The sequence below is a fragment of the Thunnus maccoyii genome, chromosome 2, assembly GCF_910596095.1.
Source record: "Thunnus maccoyii chromosome 2, fThuMac1.1, whole genome shotgun sequence".
Lineage (NCBI taxonomy): Eukaryota > Metazoa > Chordata > Actinopteri > Scombriformes > Scombridae > Thunnus > Thunnus maccoyii.
In genome coordinates, this window is record NC_056534.1 from 37,201 (window position 1) to 60,899 (window position 23,699).

The following is a 23,699-nucleotide window of genomic DNA, read 5'->3' on the forward strand; positions in this document are numbered from 1 at the left end:
TTTACTTTTCTAAAAATAGACTTGATGAAAATTAGGAAATTAATTTGTTTTACACACAAACTCATCAAGAGTTTTGTTTACTAATTGAAATTCAAGTGAATGGACCCAAAACTTGCATCATTTTGATGCCACAGGTGTGAACGAGACAGACAGGTGTGAGCGAGACAGACAGGTGTGAACGAGACAGACAGGTGTGAGCGAGACAGACATGTCTCACCCTGCAGAAACTTCTCATCCTCACACTGTTGAGATTTGATGCTTCGCCATGACAGAGGAAGTTGCTATAACTTCATCGTAAATGCTCCAGTCTGCACCAAACCATCAGTGATGCACACTGGCTGAATAGCGCCCCCTACGAAATCTCAGCGAAGCAGCCCCAACAGCAGGTAAAATAGTGGACAAAGGAAGTGATGTTTATCTCCTTCTTGCACTGTCTGAAAACTTTACTGCAGTAAAGGATCTGGGTTCTTCTTCCACCTCTGATATAAACACATACATTACATTTGCATACTGGTCTAATGTAGTATACTGAGTTAAGCATTCATGTGTGTTCTGTTCCTAGCTGATCTGTTTAAAAACAGAACACTACAGTGTTCCTTCCTGCTATTAATGAGGTGTAGCATCTTTCTCATGCTACATTGTTCTATTTGTGTTTTATTGGACTTATTTCTATTTCATGCTAATTTATTACTTGTGTTTGATGTGCACATTTCTCTGTGTGGGAGAGTCTCAGCTACATTTGGTTTGGTTTAATGGAAATAAAGCTGAACCTTCAACAATTCAACATCTTCATCAGATCATTTGTAGCTAAACGTCAGAAAGCTGTTAAAATCTGTGACATTTGTGAACTTTACATGGTTTTCACACTGTTTTATAATTTAATTAATGCCATCTAATTTGTATTTGTGCTTGTTACAAATGTCCTGTACTTAATCATTATTCATTTGTATAAAAGAATTTAACAGCTCAGGGTTCATTATACTGCTACAAACAAACTCAGAGTATTTTATATTCTGACAAATGTTCTCTTAATAAGAAGATGCTGCGTTATAAATATGACCTGGTGTTAGTTTGCACATGTGGTTAAATTACATCATGTAGACAGATAAATAGCTGCTAACTGATTGACATGTGCACCTTCATTTACTCTTTATTCCACAATCAGAGAAAAGCCTTTTTTATTTTGATGCTCCACTCACTGGACAGGAAGTCGTATTCCTGTCAGCTTGATGAGACTTTTCTTCTCTTATCACTCGCGCCTCCCTCCATTTCAAATGATTTGGTGTCACAGCAGAGCAAGCCAATCACAGGTGACCAACGAGTACGTAACAGCATTAAAACTGAATATTTTTTAATAAGCGATGTACTCAGAGAGCACGTCTATAACAACAACCCTAACCCTAACCCAAAGAGCCTTCCGGGGGAAGGACCGTGCATCTCCCTATTCCCATTCAGTTGGGGGTGGGGTTCAGTTCCCCTATCCTAACCCACATATGGACATTAGAGGAGGACCTACAGGAAGCCATCATCACAAAAAGGAAACATTCCAATAGATTCCTCAGGAGGGTGAACTTCAAGAGTGATGTCCAAATTAGGAAATGTGCGTCATGTAGCAGGTGGATGTGACTCGCCTCATTGAGACCTGCTGATACACATAAGAGCAGAGTAGAGGAGAGAGACTGAGAAAGCGATGTAACCGACCCGTGCACTGGTATTTGACTTTTTTTTTCTTCCCGAAAACAAATAATTTTTAAAATATTTGTATGAAACAAATATTCGTAAAAAACCCACTATTTATGCTTTGCTGAATAATGTATTTGTATTCCAGCACCCCTAATTATCATTATTATTACATTGCTTTGTTGGTTGATGCACTTAAGGAGCCTAGGCTTCCACACATCAAGCACTTTCTTGCTGGAATGGAGACCTCCCAGGGACAAGTCAAGCCAGGAACCCGTCTTAATCAAGACCAGCAAGCCCCTTTGGGTCCATGTCCCAGCACATTCCCTCTTTTTCTCATATAATAAATATATATTTACTGTGTGTGTATAAAATAATTTCTGTGATTCTCTTGTGACAGTGGCACAAATGGGGTCTTAACCAACATGTCGCTGACCAGATTGAACCAGGGACCCAAAAGAATGCCCTGACTCTCCGAGGGGGAGAATCAGATTTATGATTATTTATTATGAATATTCATTATTATTATTATCTATATTTACTTGTTATTTTATGGACATAGACTGTGGTATCTTCAAGAGGCAGATAACAATCCTCCACACACAGTGTATGTTTCCTTTGTGGTTGTGGTTATCTTATTATCTAACTTTCCTAACCCTATTGTTGTAAATCATTATGAACATTTATGAGTGCTTAGAAGTTATAACTTTAATTATACAGTTTTATAAATAGATTATAGTATTAGTTTATTATAGTGAGTGTTACCAAATTGTATTGCTTTGCATGTTTTAAGGCACTTATCTTGTAGCACTTTTACTACAACTTTTCAGGAGTTTAAGGTTTTATTAACCATATATATATATATTCAGGTTTTTTTTTCCTTTATATGGGGAGTGTCCAGAAATATCTTAATACATTTAATAATATCTTATAAAATGATTCTATATTTATTTTTATTTTTATATTCTTTATTTATTTCAAATATTCTTTTATTTACTTTTACCTATTTTTACTTACCCAGTGGGGGGCATTCCTTTGTGTGGTGACCTGGATATCTGGGACCTGAGGGGCTTCCTCCAGGGGGGCTCCATGGTTCATAAATCCATGTACTGTCCCTTTCTAACCTGACCCTCATCAATGACCACGACCATCCTACTCTACAGTACCTAACCTTAACCCCCCACCGCCATACCTGAGTCCAACCTCACCTTCATTCTATAATCTATTCTACCCCTAATTATCATGGGACCAGTAGCTCATAGGTAATCCATGTGGAACTGTGAAAAAGCCAAGTAGGGTTGAATCTGGTCATAACGTGGAGGGGAGAATGTTTATGAGGTTATTTTATCATTAGATGAGTTTTTGTATTAATTTGACCTGTGCCTCTATCATTTCATATCATCAATACAATCCTTTGTTTTCTGTCGGTTATCTAGACTCTGCTCTGCTGTTATCACATCATTGTCATTTACACAGGAACAAAGTGCACTTCATTCACTGTTATCAGAGGTCAAAGGTCAAAGGTCACTGCAGGCTGAAAGGGAAGAACAGATTCTGCTGAAACTGCAGCAGCAGGGAGACACACGAAGAGGAATCTCAATGCAAGAGGAAAAGGATTTTAAGAAGACAGAAAGACTCACAACTAACCCAACTGAAGAATTTTTAAAAGAACAAATGAAGAATGTTCAACAGAAAAACGTTTAACAGAAGAACTGAAGAACATTCAACCGTAAAACTGAGTTTTCACAAACAAGACTGAATCTGATTGTTGTTGAAGTTTAACCAGCAGGAACAATTTGGACAAATTTCAGAGAACATCTGGACAACATTCAGAGAACATCTGGACAACATTCAGAGAACATCTGGACAAATTTCAGAGAACATCTGGACAACATTCAGAGAACATCTGGACAACATTCAGAGAACATCTGGACAAATTTCAGAGAACATCTGGACAACAGTCAGAAAACATCTGGACAACATTCAGAGCTAGGGAAGGTAAGTTTGATTTCTTTGCTCTGATATATATGATGATATGTGTTGATATGTGACATGTTGGTGTTCTGCGGGACAAACAGTTTGAACTGATTGAATACTGTGAATACAGAAGAAACAGACATGTGACAGTTTCAGAGTCACTTCTCCATATGCAGTCACATAACACGTGTTTCTGCGGATGCTGCGTTCATGGACACTCCGAAGTCTGCACACAAACAGAAGCAGCAGGTTCCTGTTCTGCCTCTCAGATTTCAGAGTGTCCCTGAATGCCTAACAGGGGGCGGGGCTTGTCTTGTGGGGGTTGTTGCCATGGTAAAGACATTATATGTATGTACTGTACTGCAGCTTTTGGTGTCCTGGAAGGAAGCATCTTTCAAAATCCTTTTATTTTGAAATGTGTCTTGAGTCTGAAGTATTTTATTATGAAATGTTAATTTGTGGACTTGACAATTTCAGTTCCTTTTTTTTCAGAGTGACAGACAGGAAGTGAAATTCAATACATTTAACCACAAACAGTAAACTATGGTGCTGCGGAGACAGCGGCTTATGGAGCTCTGTGTCGTCTCTGTTTGTTTACAGATTGTGAGCAACATTTTATCACATTTTTGAGGGGCTAAAGGTGATTGAAAACTCATGAAATTTTGCACCTTTGTTCAAACTACTACATCAAACCATCAGTTGTGCCCTCTACAAAATTTCAAAGTCAAAACCCTCCCTTTGAATTCAATGTAGATGAACAAAATTTGGTAGGCACATGTATCACGTCCAGACTTTTAAAAAATGCTCTTGGAGCCATACCCTAAGCCCAACAGGAAGTCAGTCAATTTTTCGACAGTTTTTGCCATTTGCAGGCATTTTACTTTAACAATCTCTTCCTAGAGAATTAACCAGATTGACTTCAAATTTTGTTGGTGTCATCTAAAGACCTGTGCAATGAAAAGTTTTCAAAACCTTGAGTTTTCATGGAACGCCCTTGGCAGGGCGTGCCAGTCAATTTGCATGTTTTGCCATGAAACAGAAGTTGTTGTAACTCCACTGGACTCCGTCCAATCTGTCTCAGATTTCTCATGTTTGGTAAGAGTCCAGGCCTGAACATATCTACATGTCAATATTAAATCATAGTCATAGCGCCACCTACTGACAACAGGAAGTCAGTCTAATATGACAAACATCATCCGATTTACATGAAATTTACATGGTGTGATCTACATAAGATATACAGCAACATGACATGTAATTAGTGGGTGTTCTCTAACGCCACATAGTGGACACAGGAAGTGATAGTTGTGTACAATACAATAATGTTCAATATTCATGAAAATGTATGTCCATGTCAGGTGCCCTCTGGTAAATGTACTGCTGTATCATGTTGCTATGCAATAACTCACTTTGACTGCAGCGTGCCCCGACATGCACAAGGGTCCGAGGGCCCGATCATCACTGCTTGCAGCTTTAATTAAGAATAGAAATGTAAAAGGACATTAAATATTGTAGTATATGCTCATTATACCATGGCTATCAACCAATAAGATTGCGAGATTTTAACTACCTGTTCTATAATATTGTATATTGAACAGTTTTTAATGCAGTGACTCTGATGTTTATTGATCACGTCTCCAGCTTTAATGTTTGAAAATTTAAAGTGAAAGTAAAAATGCCGAACCTTTGCAAACCTCTGACTGATCAGAGATGAACATTTGATTATTGATTCATACAACTGTGTGATTTATTTTAGCTCTGCTGCAACTCTCAGCTCCTAAAACACAGCTGAAGACTTCTCTGTTTGCTGCTGCCTTTTATTAAACCATATTTGAGGGTTAATATTTTAGACTGCACTGTAACTTTTATTTCTTCTGTTTTTTGTCTTATTCCTTTTTAGCCTTTTTTATTTCCAAATTCAACACTTTTTAATTATATTTAAATGTCTTTTTTTACTTGTGCTGCTTTTATATTCTGTCTTGATGCCTTTTATGCTCTATTTAAAGCAGCTTGAATTGCCTTGTTGTTGAAATGTGCTATACAAATAAACTTGCCTTGCCTTATTAATGGATGTATTGGTTGATTCATTTATGGATCAGTCAGGTTTGTTTCAGCAGCTCAGAAAGAAGATCAGCTTGTCTGTCTTTATCTGTCTGTGACATTCACTGAGCTGCTTTACATGTCTGCAGGCCATTAGGTGATCAATTCTTCAATCCATCAGTTCTTCGGTTGATCAGTTGATCAGTTCTTCACAGGAAAATGGCCGTCAGCTCACCGAGAGACAAGTGAGTCAAAAAAAATGTGTGTTCTAATGAAAAACAATCAGTACTGATCAGTTATTGATGAATCCTTTAGATACACTAATCAATACTGCTGGGTGTTACAGATGTTTTCTGGTGGTTTTAGTTTCCAGTTAAAGTCTGAATATTAAAAACACAATCTGTGATCCAATCCACTGCTGCCATTCTGCTGAATTCTTTGATCAATTGATATTTTCTAATTGAATTACAAAGATCAATACACTGTGAAGTTCAGTATTGACCCATTTTCATCAGTTTGTCTCACCAAACAAATCTAATCTATTATAGTTGCAGAAGGAACAGAGAAATTATCTGTGATTGGATGGACATGCACATGTATGTTATACAAGAGTCACATTTCCCAAAGACTCAAGAAACCAAGAGCCCCAAGCCAGATATGGTGTCCCCTTAACATGTGTTGCTTATACTAAGACCTAGAATATCGCGTTCTTAGGCATGAAACAGGATGGAGAAGGCCATTGGGGCCTCAACAATAACAAAAGAACATGTCTGTTCAAAGGCACACAGAGTTATTAAAATGAAAAGCCAATCCTTTCATTACTTTTACAATTATTATAATCATGTTTAACTCTTATGTAACTGCTCACACTGACACTTATTATTATTATCAGTATCACGCTGTAATCTGCTTTTATTTTGAAATAACTTCCTGCAGGTATTGGGGCGTCTGGCTGATCCTCTTCATGCTTGGTTTAGGAACGCTGCTACCCTGGAACTTCTTCATGACTGCAACCATGGTGTGACATAATTTCCTATCTGTCCTCCATCTACATACAGTATTCTGCTCAGAGCATTTATTTTGACACAGAGAGAATTTAACCTCTTCCACTCCACTCTTGTTTTGGAGCAAAAACAAAAAATGACATGCCCAAATTAGAATTACTGCAGCCCCTGAACCACAGTGACTTTCTGCATAAATAAGGTCTTGCCAGTAAGGAAACCTCCTAAAGTTCTTATTAAAGCATCAGAAACATTTGAGGTGATACAGAAACAGAGCAGAAGGTCTTTGAAATCAGTCCATGGTTATACAAATGACCCAAAGATTTATTCCTTTTCGTGGACACAGAAAAGTCAGCTGCTCATGGCTGGTTAGCTCTGACTACCAGCTCTACATCTATTCTTGTTACACTGAGTGGTGGTCAGTTGGTGTCCTGACCCCTACATCACACACTATGTAGCCACGAGGCCACATTCCCTTCAGTTGTTGTCCCACCCACTCTTCTCTTGAATAAATATGTTGGCATGGTTACTCTTCAACAAGCATTGTTCATTTTCTCACTGTCTTTCTCTCTAGTACTTCACCAGCCGTCTGAAGGACTCCTCATTGGTCAGTACTTCAGCCAATGAGACAGAGGCAGCAGGTGAGCAGCGCAGCCTCCTGGAGGCCAAATTCAACAACGTGATGACGCTGTGCGCCATGCTGCCGCTGCTCATCTTCACCTGCCTCAACTCCTTCCTGCACTCACTGTAAGTCCTCCAACACTGCTGGAACCAACAAAGAGTAGTGTTCATATATCAGTTGTATATCAGAGGCTGAGCTGTATACAAGTGGGTAGCTCATGGATGTATTATAAGAGCTGGATAGGGCGCCACCACTCAGCATCACAGCCAGTTTTTTCCCAGTGGTCACTCGCGGTATTGCAGTGAAAAATCCCCCTGCGACCCAAAAAGCATTTTCCCCTTAGACCACCATTGAGAAAAAGACAACTGTAAAACTGTTGACATGTCGAACTATAAACAAGGTCAATTATTACTTTCTGTTATGACTTTTTGATTCATGGAGGTTTTATATTTGTAAAACTTTCCTGAAGCTGAGAAAAGTGAGTAAAAAAACCATGACATCAACATAATGTAAAGTCTATAGGTTGAGCAGGAACCTACAGACGGGGCCAGCTGGAGAAACACTATTGCGCATATTCAGTGGGCCGCACAACACCGAAGCAAACCTAGAAGCTAGAAAAAAAATTTGACATATATGCCAGCCAAACAATTCTCATTGGATTGAATGGGTGCCATTTTTGGTCTGGTAACCAGCTCTTATAATACATACATGGCTTCAGGTCTGAAAAGTGAAGCCAGTGTGGAAGTGCCTTAAACCTGCATTCTCTCTAATGACAGCAGAGGGCAACTCAATTGGTTGCAAAAATAAATCAGACTGTATGGAAGTCCATGAGAAAATGACCCTACTTCTTACTTGATTTATTACCTCAGTAAACACTTTCCTAATGAGTTTATGGTCTCAATTGCTAGTTTTTTTCAACACAGCATGATGTTCATTTTGTATATTATGGTCCCATTTAGAATAAAATAGATGATGAAGCAGCGTATGCTTTAGGGGGTGGCTACCTTCTGATTGACAAGTTGCTACCACTGGGACTTAACATAACCATGGTATAACCCCAGATTCACAGTATAGGTGTTGCTCTCGCTATTTCAGTGTGTTTTCAGTTCATAAAACTTAATTGTAACAATTTGGTTGCCTAAAACAGCATTTGTTGCGTTTTGTTTAGTGTTTGGTTGAAAGTCAAATGTTCAGTTTTTTTGGGTATATTTTGTTTTATTGGTTTTAGGCCTGTTTTTTGCTACCAAAAATTAGCATTAGCATTATCACAGTTAACCATAGACTGTAAATGCACCATGCTAACCAAGCTAGCAGGTTAGTTAGTTATATGGCAATATGGGTTAGGGTTAGGGTTAGAGTTAGAGACAACTGTTGGAGACTGTTTGAGACCACTTCGCTTCCCATTTCAATTTTAATTTTTACTACATTTTTAAGTGCTGTTTGGTTTTTGTGCCTAAACCTTACCAGACTTTAACTACAGTGTTGTCAACCCATAAAACATGATTATTTTGTAGCATAACATGACATAGCAGCATATTATGGTCCTATTCACTTACTGGTATGTGCCATGGTCCTATTACAATGGGTTGATATGCACCTACTGGCATATAGAGTCTGCCTTGTCTGAAGCATTATAATGGTAGTGATAACAACTGATTTAATGGGTTGATAACATCTGAAACAGGTGTCAGAGGCTGAGCTGTATATCAGGGGTTTCACACACCTTTGAAAGAGCGTCTTTTTCCTAACAGGATTCCTCAGAGGCTGCGTGTGATGGGTGGTCTGCTGGTCATCATGGTCGTCTTCATGGTCACCGCCATTCTCGTCAAAGTTCCCCTGCAGCCGCTGCCCTTCTTTTCCATCACCATGGTGAAGATCGTCATCATCAACTGTGAGTTGCAAATCCAGATTTCAGTCTCACTAATCATCGTCATTTTCACATCTATAAAACATGGAGCATTACATGGTGGGATTGTTAGCAGACAGTAGTGGACTGTAGTTGTTTTGTTCTGTCGGTGGTTGTGAAGCTCTACAGTTGACACATTTACACACGCAGATAAAATGACAGAGCGTGAATATAGTTCACTATGTACAGACGGTGATTTCAGACAGCCTTGGCCAGTTTGTTTGTTTGTTTGTTGCAGCGTTCGGGGCTGTGCTGCAGGGCAGTCTCTTTGGGATGGCTGGCTTGCTGCCGGCTTCATACACGACTCCCATCATGAGTGGTCAGGGACTCGGTGGAACGTTTGCAGCCTTCGCCATGATCTGCGCCATCGCAAGTCCGATCATTAACAATAATAAATACTAATCTGTCTTTCATTAGAGATTTAATAATCTGTCCATCTGTGCTCTACTGTCACTTCAAAACCTCTGACCTTATTACTGCTGGGTGTCAAACTGATGATGTAAACATGTTTTCTACTGTTAGAGTCAAAAACTGAACATGAAAATTATTATTTCGTCCTCATTCCATCTTTTTGTCCTTTTCACCTCCAGGTGGTTCAGAGCTGCAGGATGCTGCATTTGGTTATTTCATCACAGCCTGTGCTGTTATTTTTCTGTCCATCCTCTCCTACATCATGCTTCCTAAACTGGTAACACTCACAGCTCTACACCTGACACACACACTTGTAACATACACATACACTTTACTGTAACACGTCTATAACAGACATGACACACAACTGACACACACCTGTAACACACACCTGACACACACACCTGTAATACACACTTGATACACACCTGGCATACATATGTAAAACATCTGTAACACACCTTTAACACATCTTTAACACACGTGACACACAACTGACACACTCTTGTAACAAACACCTATAACACACCTGACACACACATGTAAAACACCTGACACACACGTGTAAAACACCTGACACACACGTGTAAAACACCTGACACACACATGTAAAACACCTATAGCACACCTGACACACACATGTAAAAGACCTGGCACACACATGTAAAACACCTTACACACACCTGACACACACATGTAAAAGACCTGGCACACACATGTAAAACACCTGACACACACCTGACACACACATGTAAAAGACCTGGCACACACATGTAAAACACCTGACACACACCTGACACACACATGTAAAACACCTGACACACACCTGACACACATGTAAAACACCTGACACACACATGTAAAACACCTGACACACACGTGTAAAACACCTGACACACACATGTAAAACACCTGACACACATGTAAAACACCTGACACACACATGTAAAACACCTGACACACACGTATAAAACACCTGACACACACGTGTAAAACACCTGACACACACGTATAAAACACCTGACACACATGTAAAACACCTGACACACACATGTAAAACACCTGACACACACGTATAAAACACCTGACACACACGTGTAAAACACCTGACACACACGTGTAAAACACCTGACACACACGTGTAAAACACCTGACACACATGTAAAACACCTGACACACACATGTAAAACACCTGACACACATGTAAAACACCTGACACACACGTGTAAAACACCTGACACACACGTATAAAACACCTGACACACATGTAAAACACCTGACACACACATGTAAAACACCTGACACACACGTATAAAACACCTGACACACACGTGTAAAACACCTGACACACACGTGTAAAACACCTGACACACACGTATAAAACACCTGACACACATGTAAAACACCTGACACACACATGTAAAACACCTGACACACACATGTAAAACACCTGTTTATTTTACTCTGGTTATCATTCAATCAGATTTCGTTGGTTGAAATATTTGATATTTCATGTCTGTTTTTAGGAATTTTTCCAGTTTTACCAGGAGAGAAACAGTAAACAGAGATCAGACGAGAAGAACTCTTTAAATCTGAAGAACAAAGGTACAAAATAAACACATCCACACTCTGATCCACAACACAGACTACAGGAAAACCTAAGTTTAACTTTAGTTTAGTTTAGTTTAGTTTAACTTTAGTTTAGTTCAGTTTAGTTTAACTTTAGTTCAGTTCAGTTCAGTTCAGTCTAGTCTAGTCTAGTCTAGTCTAGTCTAGTCTAGTCTAGTCTAGTCTAGTTTAGTTTAGTTTAGTTTAGTTTAGTTTAACTTTAGTTTAGTTCAGTTCAGTTTAGTTTAGTTTAGTTTAGTTTAGTTTAGTTTAACTTTAGTTTAGTTTAGTTTAGTTTAGTTTAGTTTAGTTCAGTTCAGTTCAGTTCAGTCTAGTTTAGTTTAACTTTAGTTTAGTTTAGTTTAGTTTAGTTTAGTTTAGTTTAGTTTAACTTTAGTTTAGTTCAGTTTAGTTTAGTTTAGTTTAGTTTAGTTTAGTTTAACTTTAGTTTAGTTTAGTTTAGTTTAGTTTAGTTCAGTTCAGTTTAGTTTAGTTTAGTTTAGTTTAGTTTAGTTTAGTTCAGTTCAGTTCAGTCTAGTTTAGTTTAACTTTAGTTTAGTTTAGTTTAGTTTAGTTTAGTTTAGTTTAGTTTAGTTTAGTTTAGTTCAGTTCAGTCTAGTTTAGTTTAGTTTAGTTTAGTTTAGTTTAGTTTAGTTTAGTTTAGTTTAGTTTAGTTTAGTTTAGTTTAGTTCAGTTCAGTTTAGTTTAGTTTAGTTCAGGACTAGTGCAGTGCCCGTGATTGTTTGGCTTCCTACTTCAATGCATAAAAAAATGAATACAGTTGATGTGAGGTGTGAATGAGTATATACACCAACATGAAAGAAACTAACATTATATTATATACAAAAGTTTTAAATAATAAGTATTCCATTAATAAATACATGTTCTTTTATCATTTCAAGTAAAATAAGGGCTGCATTTAAAAATAAAATAATGTGCATCCTAAAATAGAGTGAATCGATCATACTGGGCTCTTATATCATTCATATTTTCTGTGCATTCAGTTCAGATTTGAGTGGGTATGTTTGAAGATTTGTCTGTAGTGGTGCTTCACAATTACCACGTGTAACTACAGTCATTGTGTATTGGGCTCTGAGTGCTTCCAAAACACAGTTGGCCTACACTCAACAATGTACCTGAACGCCTCCTCTGTAGTCACTCTTGGTGATCTGCTAAACGTGCTTTGAAACAATGTTGGACTCTGTAGTTTCCTCTGGACCGCTGCCTGATCTGACCAGTGATGTCATGTACAGCCGCATGTCATCATTCAACCGCTGGCTGTCGAGGTGGCGTCCAGCAAACGATGTGGGCTTCATAGATAACTGGCAGACTTTCTGGGGAAGACCTGGTCTGGTTAGGAGAGACGGCATACATCCCACTCTGGATGGAGCTGCTCTCATATCTAGAAATATGGCTGAGTTTATTAGTAGACCAAAACCATGACAACCCAGAGCTGAGACCAGGAAGCAGAGCTGCAGTCCTACACGCTTCTCTGCACCTCCATTAGAGCAGTTACCCACCCAAAACCACATAGAGACCGCATCTGTCCCCAAAACCACATAGAGACTGCGTCTGTCCCCAAAACCACATAGAGACTGCGTCTGTCCCCAAAACCACATAGAGACTGTGTCTGTCCCCAAAACCACATAGAGACCACGTCTGTCCCCAAAACCACAGAGACCGTGTCTGTCCCCAAAACCACATAGAGACCACGTCTGTCCCCAAAACCACATAGAGACCACGTCTGTCCCCAAAACCACATAGAGACTGTTTCTGTCCCCCAAACCACATAGAGACCACGTCTGTCCCCAAAACCACATAGAGACCGCATCTGTCCCCCAAACCACATAGAGACTGTGTCTGTCCCCCAAAACCACATAGAGACTGTGTCTGTCCCCAAAACCACATAGAGACTGTGTCTGTCCCCAAAACCACATAGAGACCATGTCTGTCCCCAAAACCACATAGAGACCGTGTCTGTCCCCAAAACCACATAGAGACCGTGTCTGTCCCCGAAACCACATAGAGACTGTGTCTGTCCCCAAAACCACATAGAGACCACGTCTGTCCCCAAAACCACATAGAGACCACGTCTGTCCCCAAAACCACATAGAGACTGTGTCTGTCCCCAAAACCACATAGAGACCACGTCTGTCCCCAAAACCACATAGAGACTGTGTCTGTCCCCAAAACCACATAGAGACCGCATCTGTCCCCCAAACCACATAGAGACTGTGTCTGTCCCCCAAAACCACATAGAGACTGTGTCTGTCCCCAAAACCACATAGAGACTGTTTCTGTCCCCCAAACCACATAGAGACCACGTCTGTCCCCAAAACCACATAGAGACCGCATCTGTCCCCCAAACCACATAGAGACTGTGTCTGTCCCCCAAAACCACATAGAGACCACGTCTGTCCCCAAAACCACATAGAGACTGTGTCTGTCCCCAAAACCACATAGAGACCACGTCTGTCCCCAAAACCACATAGAGACCGTGTCTGTCCCCAAAACCACATAGAGACCGTGTCTGTCCCCGAAACCACATAGAGAATGTCTGTCCCCAAAACCACATAGAGACTGTGTCTGTCCCCAAAACCACATAGAGACCACATCTGTCCCCAAAACCACATAGAGACTGTGTCTGTCCCCAAAACCACATAGAGACCACGTCTGTCCCCAAAACCACATAGAGACTGTTTCTGTCCCCCAAACCACATAGAGACCACGTCTGTCCCCAAAACCACATAGAGACCGCATCTGTCCCCCAAACCACATAGAGACTGTGTCTGTCCCCAAAACCACATAGAGACCGTGTCTGTCCCCAAAACCACATAGAGACCACATCTGTCCCCAAAACCACATAGAGACCGTGTCTGTCCCCAAAACCACATAGAGACCACGTCTGTCCCCAAAACCATATAGAGACTGTGTCTGTCCCCAAAACCACATAGAGACTGTGTCTGTCCCCCAAACCACATAGAGACTGTGTCTGTCCCCAAAACCACATAGAGACTGTGTCTGTCCCCCAAACCACATAGAGACTGTGTCTGTCCCCCAAACCACATAGAGACTGTGTCTGTCCCCAAAACCACATAGAGACTGTGTCTGTCCCCCAAACCACATAGAGACTGTGTCTGTCCCCAAAACCACATAGAGACTGTGTCTGTCCCCCAAACCACATAGAGACTGTGTCTGTCCCCAAAACCACATAGAGACCGTGTCTGTCCCCAAAACCACATAGAGACCATGTCTGTCCCCAAAACCACATAGAGACCGTGTCTGTCCCCAAAACCACATAGAGACCGTGTCTGTCCCCGAAACCACAGAGACTGTGTCTGTCCTCAAAACCACATAGAGACTGTCTGTCCCCAAAACCACATAGAGACCACGTCTGTCCCCAAAACCACATAGAGACTGTGTCTGTCCCCAAAACCACATAGAGACCACGTCTGTCCCCAAAACCACATAGAGACTGTTTCTGTCCCCAAAACCACATAGAGACCGCATCTGTCCCCCAAACCACATAGAGACTGTTTCTGTCCCCAAAACCACATAGAGACTGTGTCTGTCCCCAAAACCACATAGAGACTGTGTCTGTCCCCAAAACCACATAGAGACCACGTCTGTCCCCAAAACCACATAGAGACTGTTTCTGTCCCCCAAACCACATAGAGACCACGTCTGTCCCCAAAACCACATAGAGACCGCATCTGTCCCCCAAACCACATAGAGACTGTGTCTGTCCCCAAAACCACATAGAGACCGTGTCTGTCCCCAAAACCACATAGAGACCACATCTGTCCCCAAAACCACATAGAGACCGTGTCTGTCCCCAAAACCACATAGAGACCACGTCTGTCCCCAAAACCATATAGAGACTGTGTCTGTCCCCAAAACCACATAGAGACCGTGTCTGTCCCCAAAACCACATAGAGACCGTGTCTGTCCCCAAAACCACATAGAGACCGTGTCTGTCCCCGAAACCACATAGAGAATGTCTGTCCCCAAAACCACATAGAGACTGTGTCTGTCCCCAAAACCACATAGAGACCACATTTGTCCCCAAAACCACATAGAGACTGTGTCTGTCCCCAAAACCACATAGAGACCACGTCTGTCCCCAAAACCACATAGAGACTGTTTCTGTCCCCCAAACCACATAGAGACCACGTCTGTCCCCAAAACCACATAGAGACCGCATCTGTCCCCCAAACCACATAGAGACTGTGTCTGTCCCCAAAACCACATAGAGACCGTGTCTGTCCCCAAAACCACATAGAGACCACATCTGTCCCCAAAACCACATAGAGACCGTGTCTGTCCCCAAAACCACATAGAGACCACGTCTGTCCCCAAAACCATATAGAGACTGTGTCTGTCCCCAAAACCACATAGAGACTGTGTCTGTCCCCCAAACCACATAGAGACTGTGTCTGTCCCCAAAACCACATAGAGACTGTGTCTGTCCCCCAAACCACATAGAGACCGTGTCTGTCCCCAAAACCACATAGAGACTGTGTCTGTCCCCCAAACCACATAGAGACTGTGTCTGTCCCCAAAACCACATAGAGACCGTGTCTGTCCCCAAAACCACATAGAGACCATGTCTGTCCCCAAAACCATATAGAGACCGTGTCTGTCCCCAAAACCACATAGAGACCGTGTCTGTCCCCGAAACCACATAGAGACTGTGTCTGTCCTCAAAACCACATAGAGACTGTCTGTCCCCAAAACCACATAGAGACCACGTCTGTCCCCAAAACCACATAGAGACTGTGTCTGTCCCCAAAACCACATAGAGACCACGTCTGTCCCCAAAACCACATAGAGACTGTTTCTGTCCCCCAAACCACATAGAGACCACGTCTGTCCCCAAAACCACATAGAGACCGCATCTGTCCCCCAAACCACATAGAGACTGTGTCTGTCCCCAAAACCACATAGAGACTGTGTCTGTCCCCAAAACCACATAGAGACCGTGTCTGTCCCCAAAACCACATAGAGACTGTGTCTGTCCCCAAAACCACATAGAGACTGTGTCTGTCCCCAAAACCACATAGAGACTGTGTCTGTCCCCAAAACCACATAGAGACTGTGTCTGTCCCCAAAACCACATAGAGACCACGTCTGTCCCCAAAACCACATAGAGACCGTGTCTGTCCCCAAAACCACATAGAGACCGTGTCTGTCCCCGAAACCACATAGAGAATGTCTGTCCCCAAAACCACATAGAGACTGTGTCTGTCCCCAAAACCACATAGAGACCACATCTGTCCCCAAAACCACATAGAGACTGTGTCTGTCCCCAAAACCACATAGAGACCACGTCTGTCCCCAAAACCACATAGAGACTGTTTCTGTCCCCCAAACCACATAGAGACCACGTCTGTCCCCAAAACCACATAGAGACCGCATCTGTCCCCCAAACCACATAGAGACTGTGTCTGTCCCCAAAACCACATAGAGACCGTGTCTGTCCCCAAAACCACATAGAGACCACATCTGTCCCCAAAACCACATAGAGACCGTGTCTGTCCCCAAAACCACATAGAGACCACGTCTGTCCCCAAAACCATATAGAGACTGTGTCTGTCCCCAAAACCACATAGAGACTGTGTCTGTCCCCCAAACCACATAGAGACTGTGTCTGTCCCCAAAACCACATAGAGACTGTGTCTGTCCCCCAAACCACATAGAGACTGTGTCTGTCCCCCAAACCACATAGAGACTGTGTCTGTCCCCAAAACCACATAGAGACTGTGTCTGTCCCCCAAACCACATAGAGACTGTGTCTGTCCCCAAAACCACATAGAGACTGTGTCTGTCCCCCAAACCACATAGAGACTGTGTCTGTCCCCAAAACCACATAGAGACCGTGTCTGTCCCCAAAACCACATAGAGACCATGTCTGTCCCCAAAACCATATAGAGACCGTGTCTGTCCCCAAAACCACATAGAGACCGTGTCTGTCCCCGAAACCACAGAGACTGTGTCTGTCCTCAAAACCACATAGAGACTGTCTGTCCCCAAAACCACATAGAGACCACGTCTGTCCCCAAAACCACATAGAGACTGTGTCTGTCCCCAAAACCACATAGAGACCACGTCTGTCCCCAAAACCACATAGAGACTGTTTCTGTCCCCAAAACCACATAGAGACCGCATCTGTCCCCCAAACCACATAGAGACTGTTTCTGTCCCCAAAACCACATAGAGACTGTGTCTGTCCCCAAAACCACATAGAGACTGTGTCTGTCCCCAAAACCACATAGAGACTGTGTCTGTCCCCAAAACCACATAGAGACCACGTCTGTCCCCAAAACCACATAGAGACTGTTTCTGTCCCCCAAACCACATAGAGACCACGTCTGTCCCCAAAACCACATAGAGACCGCATCTGTCCCCCAAACCACATAGAGACTGTGTCTGTCCCCAAAACCACATAGAGACCGTGTCTGTCCCCAAAACCACATAGAGACCACATCTGTCCCCAAAACCACATAGAGACCGTGTCTGTCCCCAAAACCACATAGAGACCACGTCTGTCCCCAAAACCACATAGAGACTGTGTCTGTCCCCAAAACCACATAGAGACCGTGTCTGTCCCCAAAACCACATAGAGACCGTGTCTGTCCCCAAAACCACATAGAGACCGTGTCTGTCCCCGAAACCACATAGAGAATGTCTGTCCCCAAAACCACATAGAGACTGTGTCTGTCCCCAAAACCACATAGAGACCACATTTGTCCCCAAAACCACATAGAGACTGTGTCTGTCCCCAAAACCACATAGAGACCACGTCTGTCCCCAAAACCACATAGAGACTGTTTCTGTCCCCCAAACCACATAGAGACCACGTCTGTCCCCAAAACCACATAGAGACCGCATCTGTCCCCCAAACCACATAGAGACTGTGTCTGTCCCCAAAACCACATAGAGACCGTGTCTGTCCCCAAAACCACATAGAGACCACATCTGTCCCCAAAACCACATAGAGACCGTGTCTGTCCCCAAAACCACATAGAGACCACGTCTGTCCCCAAAACCATATAGAGACTGTGTCTGTCCCCAAAACCACATAGAGACTGTGTCTGTCCCCCAAACCACATAGAGACTGTGTCTGTCCCCAAAACCACATAGAGACTGTGTCTGTCCCCCAAACCACATAGAGACCGTGTCTGTCCCCAAAACCACATAGAGACTGTGTCTGTCCCCCAAACCACATAGAGACTGTGTCTGTCCCCAAAACCACATAGAGACCGTGTCTGTCCCCAAAACCACATAGAGACCATGTCTGTCCCCAAAACCATATAGAGACCGTGTCTGTCCCCAAAACCACATAGAGACCGTGTCTGTCCCCGAAACCACATAGAGACTGTGTCTGTCCTCAAAACCACATAGAGACTGTCTGTCCCCAAAACCACATAGAGACCACGTCTGTCCCCAAAACCACATAGAGACTGTGTCTGTCCCCAAAACCACATAGAGACCACGTCTGTCCCCAAAACCACATAGAGACTGTTTCTGTCCCCCAAACCACATAGAGACCACGTCTGTCCCCAAAACCACATAGAGACCGCATCTGTCCCCCAAACCACATAGAGACTGTGTCTGTCCCCAAAACCACATAGAGACTGTGTCTGTCCCCAAAACCACATAGAGACCGTGTCTGTCCCCAAAACCACATAGAGACCGTGTCTGTCCCCAAAACCACATAGAGACCGTGTCTGTCCCCGAAACCACATAGAGACTGTGTCTGTCCCCAAAACCATATAGAGACCACGTCTGTCCCCAAAACCACATAGAGACCACGTCTGTCCCCAAAACCACATAGAGACTGTGTCTGTCCCCAAAACCACATAGAGACCACGTCTGTCCCCAAAACCACATAGAGACCACGTCTGTCCCCAAAACCACATAGAGACTGTTTCTGTCCCCCAAACCACATAGAGACCACGTCTGTCCCCAAAACCACATAGAGACCGCATCTGTCCCCCAAACCACATAGAGACTGTGTCTGTCCCCCAAAACCACATAGAGACTGTGTCTGTCCCCAAAACCACATAGAGACTGTTTCTGTCCCCCAAACCACATACAGACCACGTCTGTCCCCAAAACCACATAGAGACCGCATCTGTCCCCCAAACCACATAGAGACTGTGTCTGTCCCCCAAAACCACATAGAGACCACGTCTGTCCCCAAAACCACATAGAGACCACGTCTGTCCCCAAAACCACATAGAGACTGTTTCTGTCCCCCAAACCACATAGAGACTGTGTCTGTCCCCCAAACCACATAGAGACTGTGTCTGTCCCCAAAACCACATAGAGACTGTGTCTGTCCCCCAAACCACATAGAGACTGTGTCTGTCCCCAAAACCACATAGAGACTGTGTCTGTCCCCAAAACCACATAGAGACCACGTCTGTCCCCAAAACCACATAGAGACCACGTCTGTCCCCAAAACCATATAGAGACTGTGTCTGTCCCCAAAACCACATAGAGACTGTGTCTTTCCCCCAAACCACATAGAGACTGTGTCTGTCCCCAAAACCACATAGAGACCGCATCTGTCCCCAAAACGACATAGAGACCGTGTCTGTCCCCAAAACCACAGAGACTGTGTCTGTCCCCAAAACCACATAGAGACTGTCTGTCCCCAAAACCACATAGAGACTGCGTCTGTCCCCAAAACCACATAGAGACTGTGTCTGTCCCCAAAACCACAGAGACTGTGTCTGTCCCCAAAACCACATAGAGACTGTGTCTGTCCCCAAAACCACAGAGACTGTGTCTGTCCCCAAAACCACATAGAGACTGTGTCTGTCCCCAAACCACATAGAGACTGTGTCTGTCCCCAAAACCACATAGAGACTGTGTCTGTCTCCCGACCACTTAAATCTATTGAATCTAAAATAAACAGAAGAAGAGTCATTCATAAAAATCTAATAAAAATTAAAACCACTCCTGCAACAGTTCAACAAAATAAGAGAATTAAATGTGGACTCTTGAACATTAGATCTCTGTCATCTGAAGCCGTATTAATAAACGATTTAATCTCAGATCATCATATTGATTGATTGTCTTACTGAAACCTGGCTGTGTCATGAAGAACATGTCAGTCTAAATGAATCCAGTCCTCCCAGTCATATTAATACTCACATTCCTCCAGACACTGGCCGAGGAGGAGGAGTCGCAGCCTAATTATCAACTCTAGACCTGAACTTCATTATAACTCATTAGAAAGTCTTGTTCTTAGTCTCTCAGCCAACCTGGAAAACTTTACAGCCAGTTCTATGTGTTATAGTGTACCGTCCTCCTGGTCCGTACTCTGAACTCTCATCTGAATTCTCAGAGTTTTTGTCGTATTTAGTCCTTAGTACAGATAAAGTAATTATAGTAGGTGATTTAATATTCATGTGGACGTTGATAATGACAGTCTCAGTACTGCATTTATCTCATTATTAGACTCAACTGGCTTCTCTCAGAGTGTAAATAATCCCACTCACTGTCTGAACCACACCCTCCACCTTGTTCTGACTTATGGCATCGAAATTGAACATTTAATAATTTTTCCACAAAATCCTATTTTATCAGATCATTGCTTAATAACTTTTGAATTCCTATTACTGGATTACACACCATTAGACAAAAATGTCCTCACTAGATGTCTCTCTGATAGTGTTGTAGATAAATTTAAGGAAGCAATTCCATCAGTACTGAATTCACTGCCATGTCTCAATACTACAGAGGACTCTTATGTTAACTTTAGTTCCTCCCAAACTGATCATCTTGTTGATAGTGCTGCAGGCTCATTACGAATAACACTCAACTCCATCACCTCCTTAAAAAAGAAGATAATAAAACATAAGAGGTTAGCTCCATGGTTTAACTCCCAAACCTGCAAATTAAAGCAAACATCATGAAAATATGAAAGGATTTGGCGTTCCACCAAAGTAGAAGAATCTCGCTTAGTCTGGCAAGATAGTGTTAAAACATATAGGAAGGCCCTCTGTAATGCCAGAGCCGCCTATTACTCAGCATTAATAGAAGAGAATAAAAACTGCCCTAGGTTCCTTTTCAGCACTTTGGCTGACAAAGAGTCATAACTCTACTGATCCATGTATTCCTATAGCTCTCAGTAGTAACGACTTTATGAGCTTCTTTAATGATAAAATTCTAACTATTAGAGACAAAATTAACCACCTCCTGCCCTCAACAGGCACCGTTCTCTCCCCAAACACAGGAACCTTAGAAACAGCTGTAAATCCTGACATATATTAAACTTACTTACTTTAAAGTAGCTGTAATTAAACGTCTTCTTAAGAAGCCTACTCTTGATTCAGGTGTTTTAGTCAATTATAGACCCATATCTAACCTTCCATTTCTCTCTAAGATCCTTGAGAAAGCAGTCTCTAATCAGTTATGTGACTTTCTACATAACAATAGTTTATTTGAGGATTTTCAGTCAGGATTTAGAGGCATCATAGCACAGAGACAGCACTGGTGAAAGTCACTAATGACCTCCTAACTGCATCGGACAAAGGATTTGTCTCCATACTTGTCTTGTCAGATCTTAGTAACACAACTGATCATCACATCCTATTACAGAGACTGGAACATTTAATTGGCATTAAAGGAACTGCATTAAGCTGGTTTAAATCCTATTTATCAGACCGATTTCAGTTTGTACATGTTAATGATGAATCCTCCATGAAGGCAAAAGTTAGACACGGAGTTCCACAAGGTTCTGTACTTGGACCAATTCTATTCACCTTATATATGCTTCCTTTAGGTAATATTATTAGGAAACACTCCATAAATTTTGATTGTTATGCAGATGATACCCAATTACATTTATCAATGAAGTCTGATGAAACCAATCAGTTAAACAAACTCCAAACTGAAGTTATTGTGCTTGGCCCTAAACACCTTAGAAACACATTATCTAATGATATATATAATGATATATGATATAACTCCCACATAAATCAAATCTCAAGGACTGCCTTTTTTCACTTACGTAATATCACAAAAATCAGGCACATCCTGTCCCTAAAAGATGCAGAAAAACTAGTTCACGCATTTGTTACTTCTAGGCTGGATTATTGTAATTCCTTATTATCAGGCTGCCCTAACAAGTCTCTAAAGACTCTCCAGCTGGTCCAGAATGCAGCTGCACGTGTTCTGACTAAAACTAGAAAAAGAGATCACATTTCTCCCATTTTAGCTTCGCTGCATTGGCTTCCTGTAAAATCTAGAATAGAATTTAAAATCCTTCTCCTAACTTACAAAGCCCTTAATGGTCAGGCACCATCATATCTTGAAGAGCTCATAGTACCGTATTATCCCACTAGAACACTGCGCTCCCAGTATGCAGCTTACAGAGTAAGTATACAGTGTGGAATATACAGTATACTTACTCATGCTGTCTGTATGTCATTTTCCACCTGACCTTTAACCCTGTGTTTATATGGCTGCTGCTAACCTAAAAAAATACAAAAGAAGAAACAAAACAAAACAGAGAAAAAAATCTTTTTTCACACTCTTATATCTACCACATGGGTTCTCACTAATGTTTATTGATATTCCCCTCTAAAAATAAATAATGCACATCAAAAGGAGCATCTTATGAACTTTGTCATGCCTATTGAATCAATAATGAATCGGAAATGTGAAAAAATCGGAAATGTGAAAAAATCGGAAATGTGAAAAATCTATTGATAAGTGTACAGGTAAATGCTTAAAGTTAGTTGGAATGACTGGTACCAGAGGATCGATCACAGACCCTGCACGCATTCTAGCTCGAGTAACAATTTGACCTTCTGAGCCACAATCTAAAAAATGTTTATGTTTTCTATCTTGGCTCTTTGTGCTCAAGCGCTGGAAGCTTTTAATGTTAGTTAGTCTTAAAATAATAGTTTCCACTGATATATACTGAGCTTATGGGGAGGTTTCCATCTCATTACCAACAATTTCTTTGCAGCTGTTAAACCTGCAAATCGTTCAACAATAAAATGTGTGGCAAACAGGGTATTTTCATCTCAATTATGTCAGAAAGGATAATGGTCACATTGACCCAAAAGAAATGGACCCTCGGGCCCACATCATATGCATATATGTGCATAATTACTTTTTGGGGACATAATAAACATGGAGGACTTTGGGAAATCCAAATTTGGCAGCATTTCCTAGGAGATAAATAAAATCTTTGGATTAATTTATAATGAGTTAATTGATGATTATGATTCAGGAAGTTAAAGGGATATTGGGCCACACTATCTGCCAATTCATACTTAAGTCAAAATCTTTTAAATAAAACTTCCAAACAGTGACATTGCCAAAGGGTCCATTTGACTTTTTTTGCAACTTATTGTATAGACAAGAAACAAAACCACTTTTAACATTTGTGCAGCTCAATACATGCATAAAGGATGAGTAGACAAAGGTT

General features: G+C 41.8%; 1 protein-coding gene across 1 annotated transcript in view; it reads left to right on the forward strand.

Moving 5' to 3' along the window:
- The first annotated feature begins 3,226 nt into the window (after positions 1 to 3,226).
- The window catches only part of LOC121905814 (equilibrative nucleoside transporter 1-like), a 34,387-nt gene continuing 13,914 nt past the window's right edge, over positions 3,227 to 23,699 (forward strand). The window contains exons 1-8 of the mRNA XM_042424344.1: positions 3,227 to 3,678; positions 5,847 to 5,942; positions 6,634 to 6,715; positions 7,273 to 7,445; positions 9,072 to 9,211; positions 9,465 to 9,599; positions 9,817 to 9,914; positions 11,164 to 11,242. Coding sequence (XP_042280278.1) covers positions 5,917 to 5,942; positions 6,634 to 6,715; positions 7,273 to 7,445; positions 9,072 to 9,211; positions 9,465 to 9,599; positions 9,817 to 9,914; positions 11,164 to 11,242 — 733 coding nt within the window. The 5' untranslated portion in view covers positions 3,227 to 3,678; positions 5,847 to 5,916. The remainder of the gene's footprint in view (positions 3,679 to 5,846; positions 5,943 to 6,633; positions 6,716 to 7,272; positions 7,446 to 9,071; positions 9,212 to 9,464; positions 9,600 to 9,816; positions 9,915 to 11,163; positions 11,243 to 23,699) is intronic.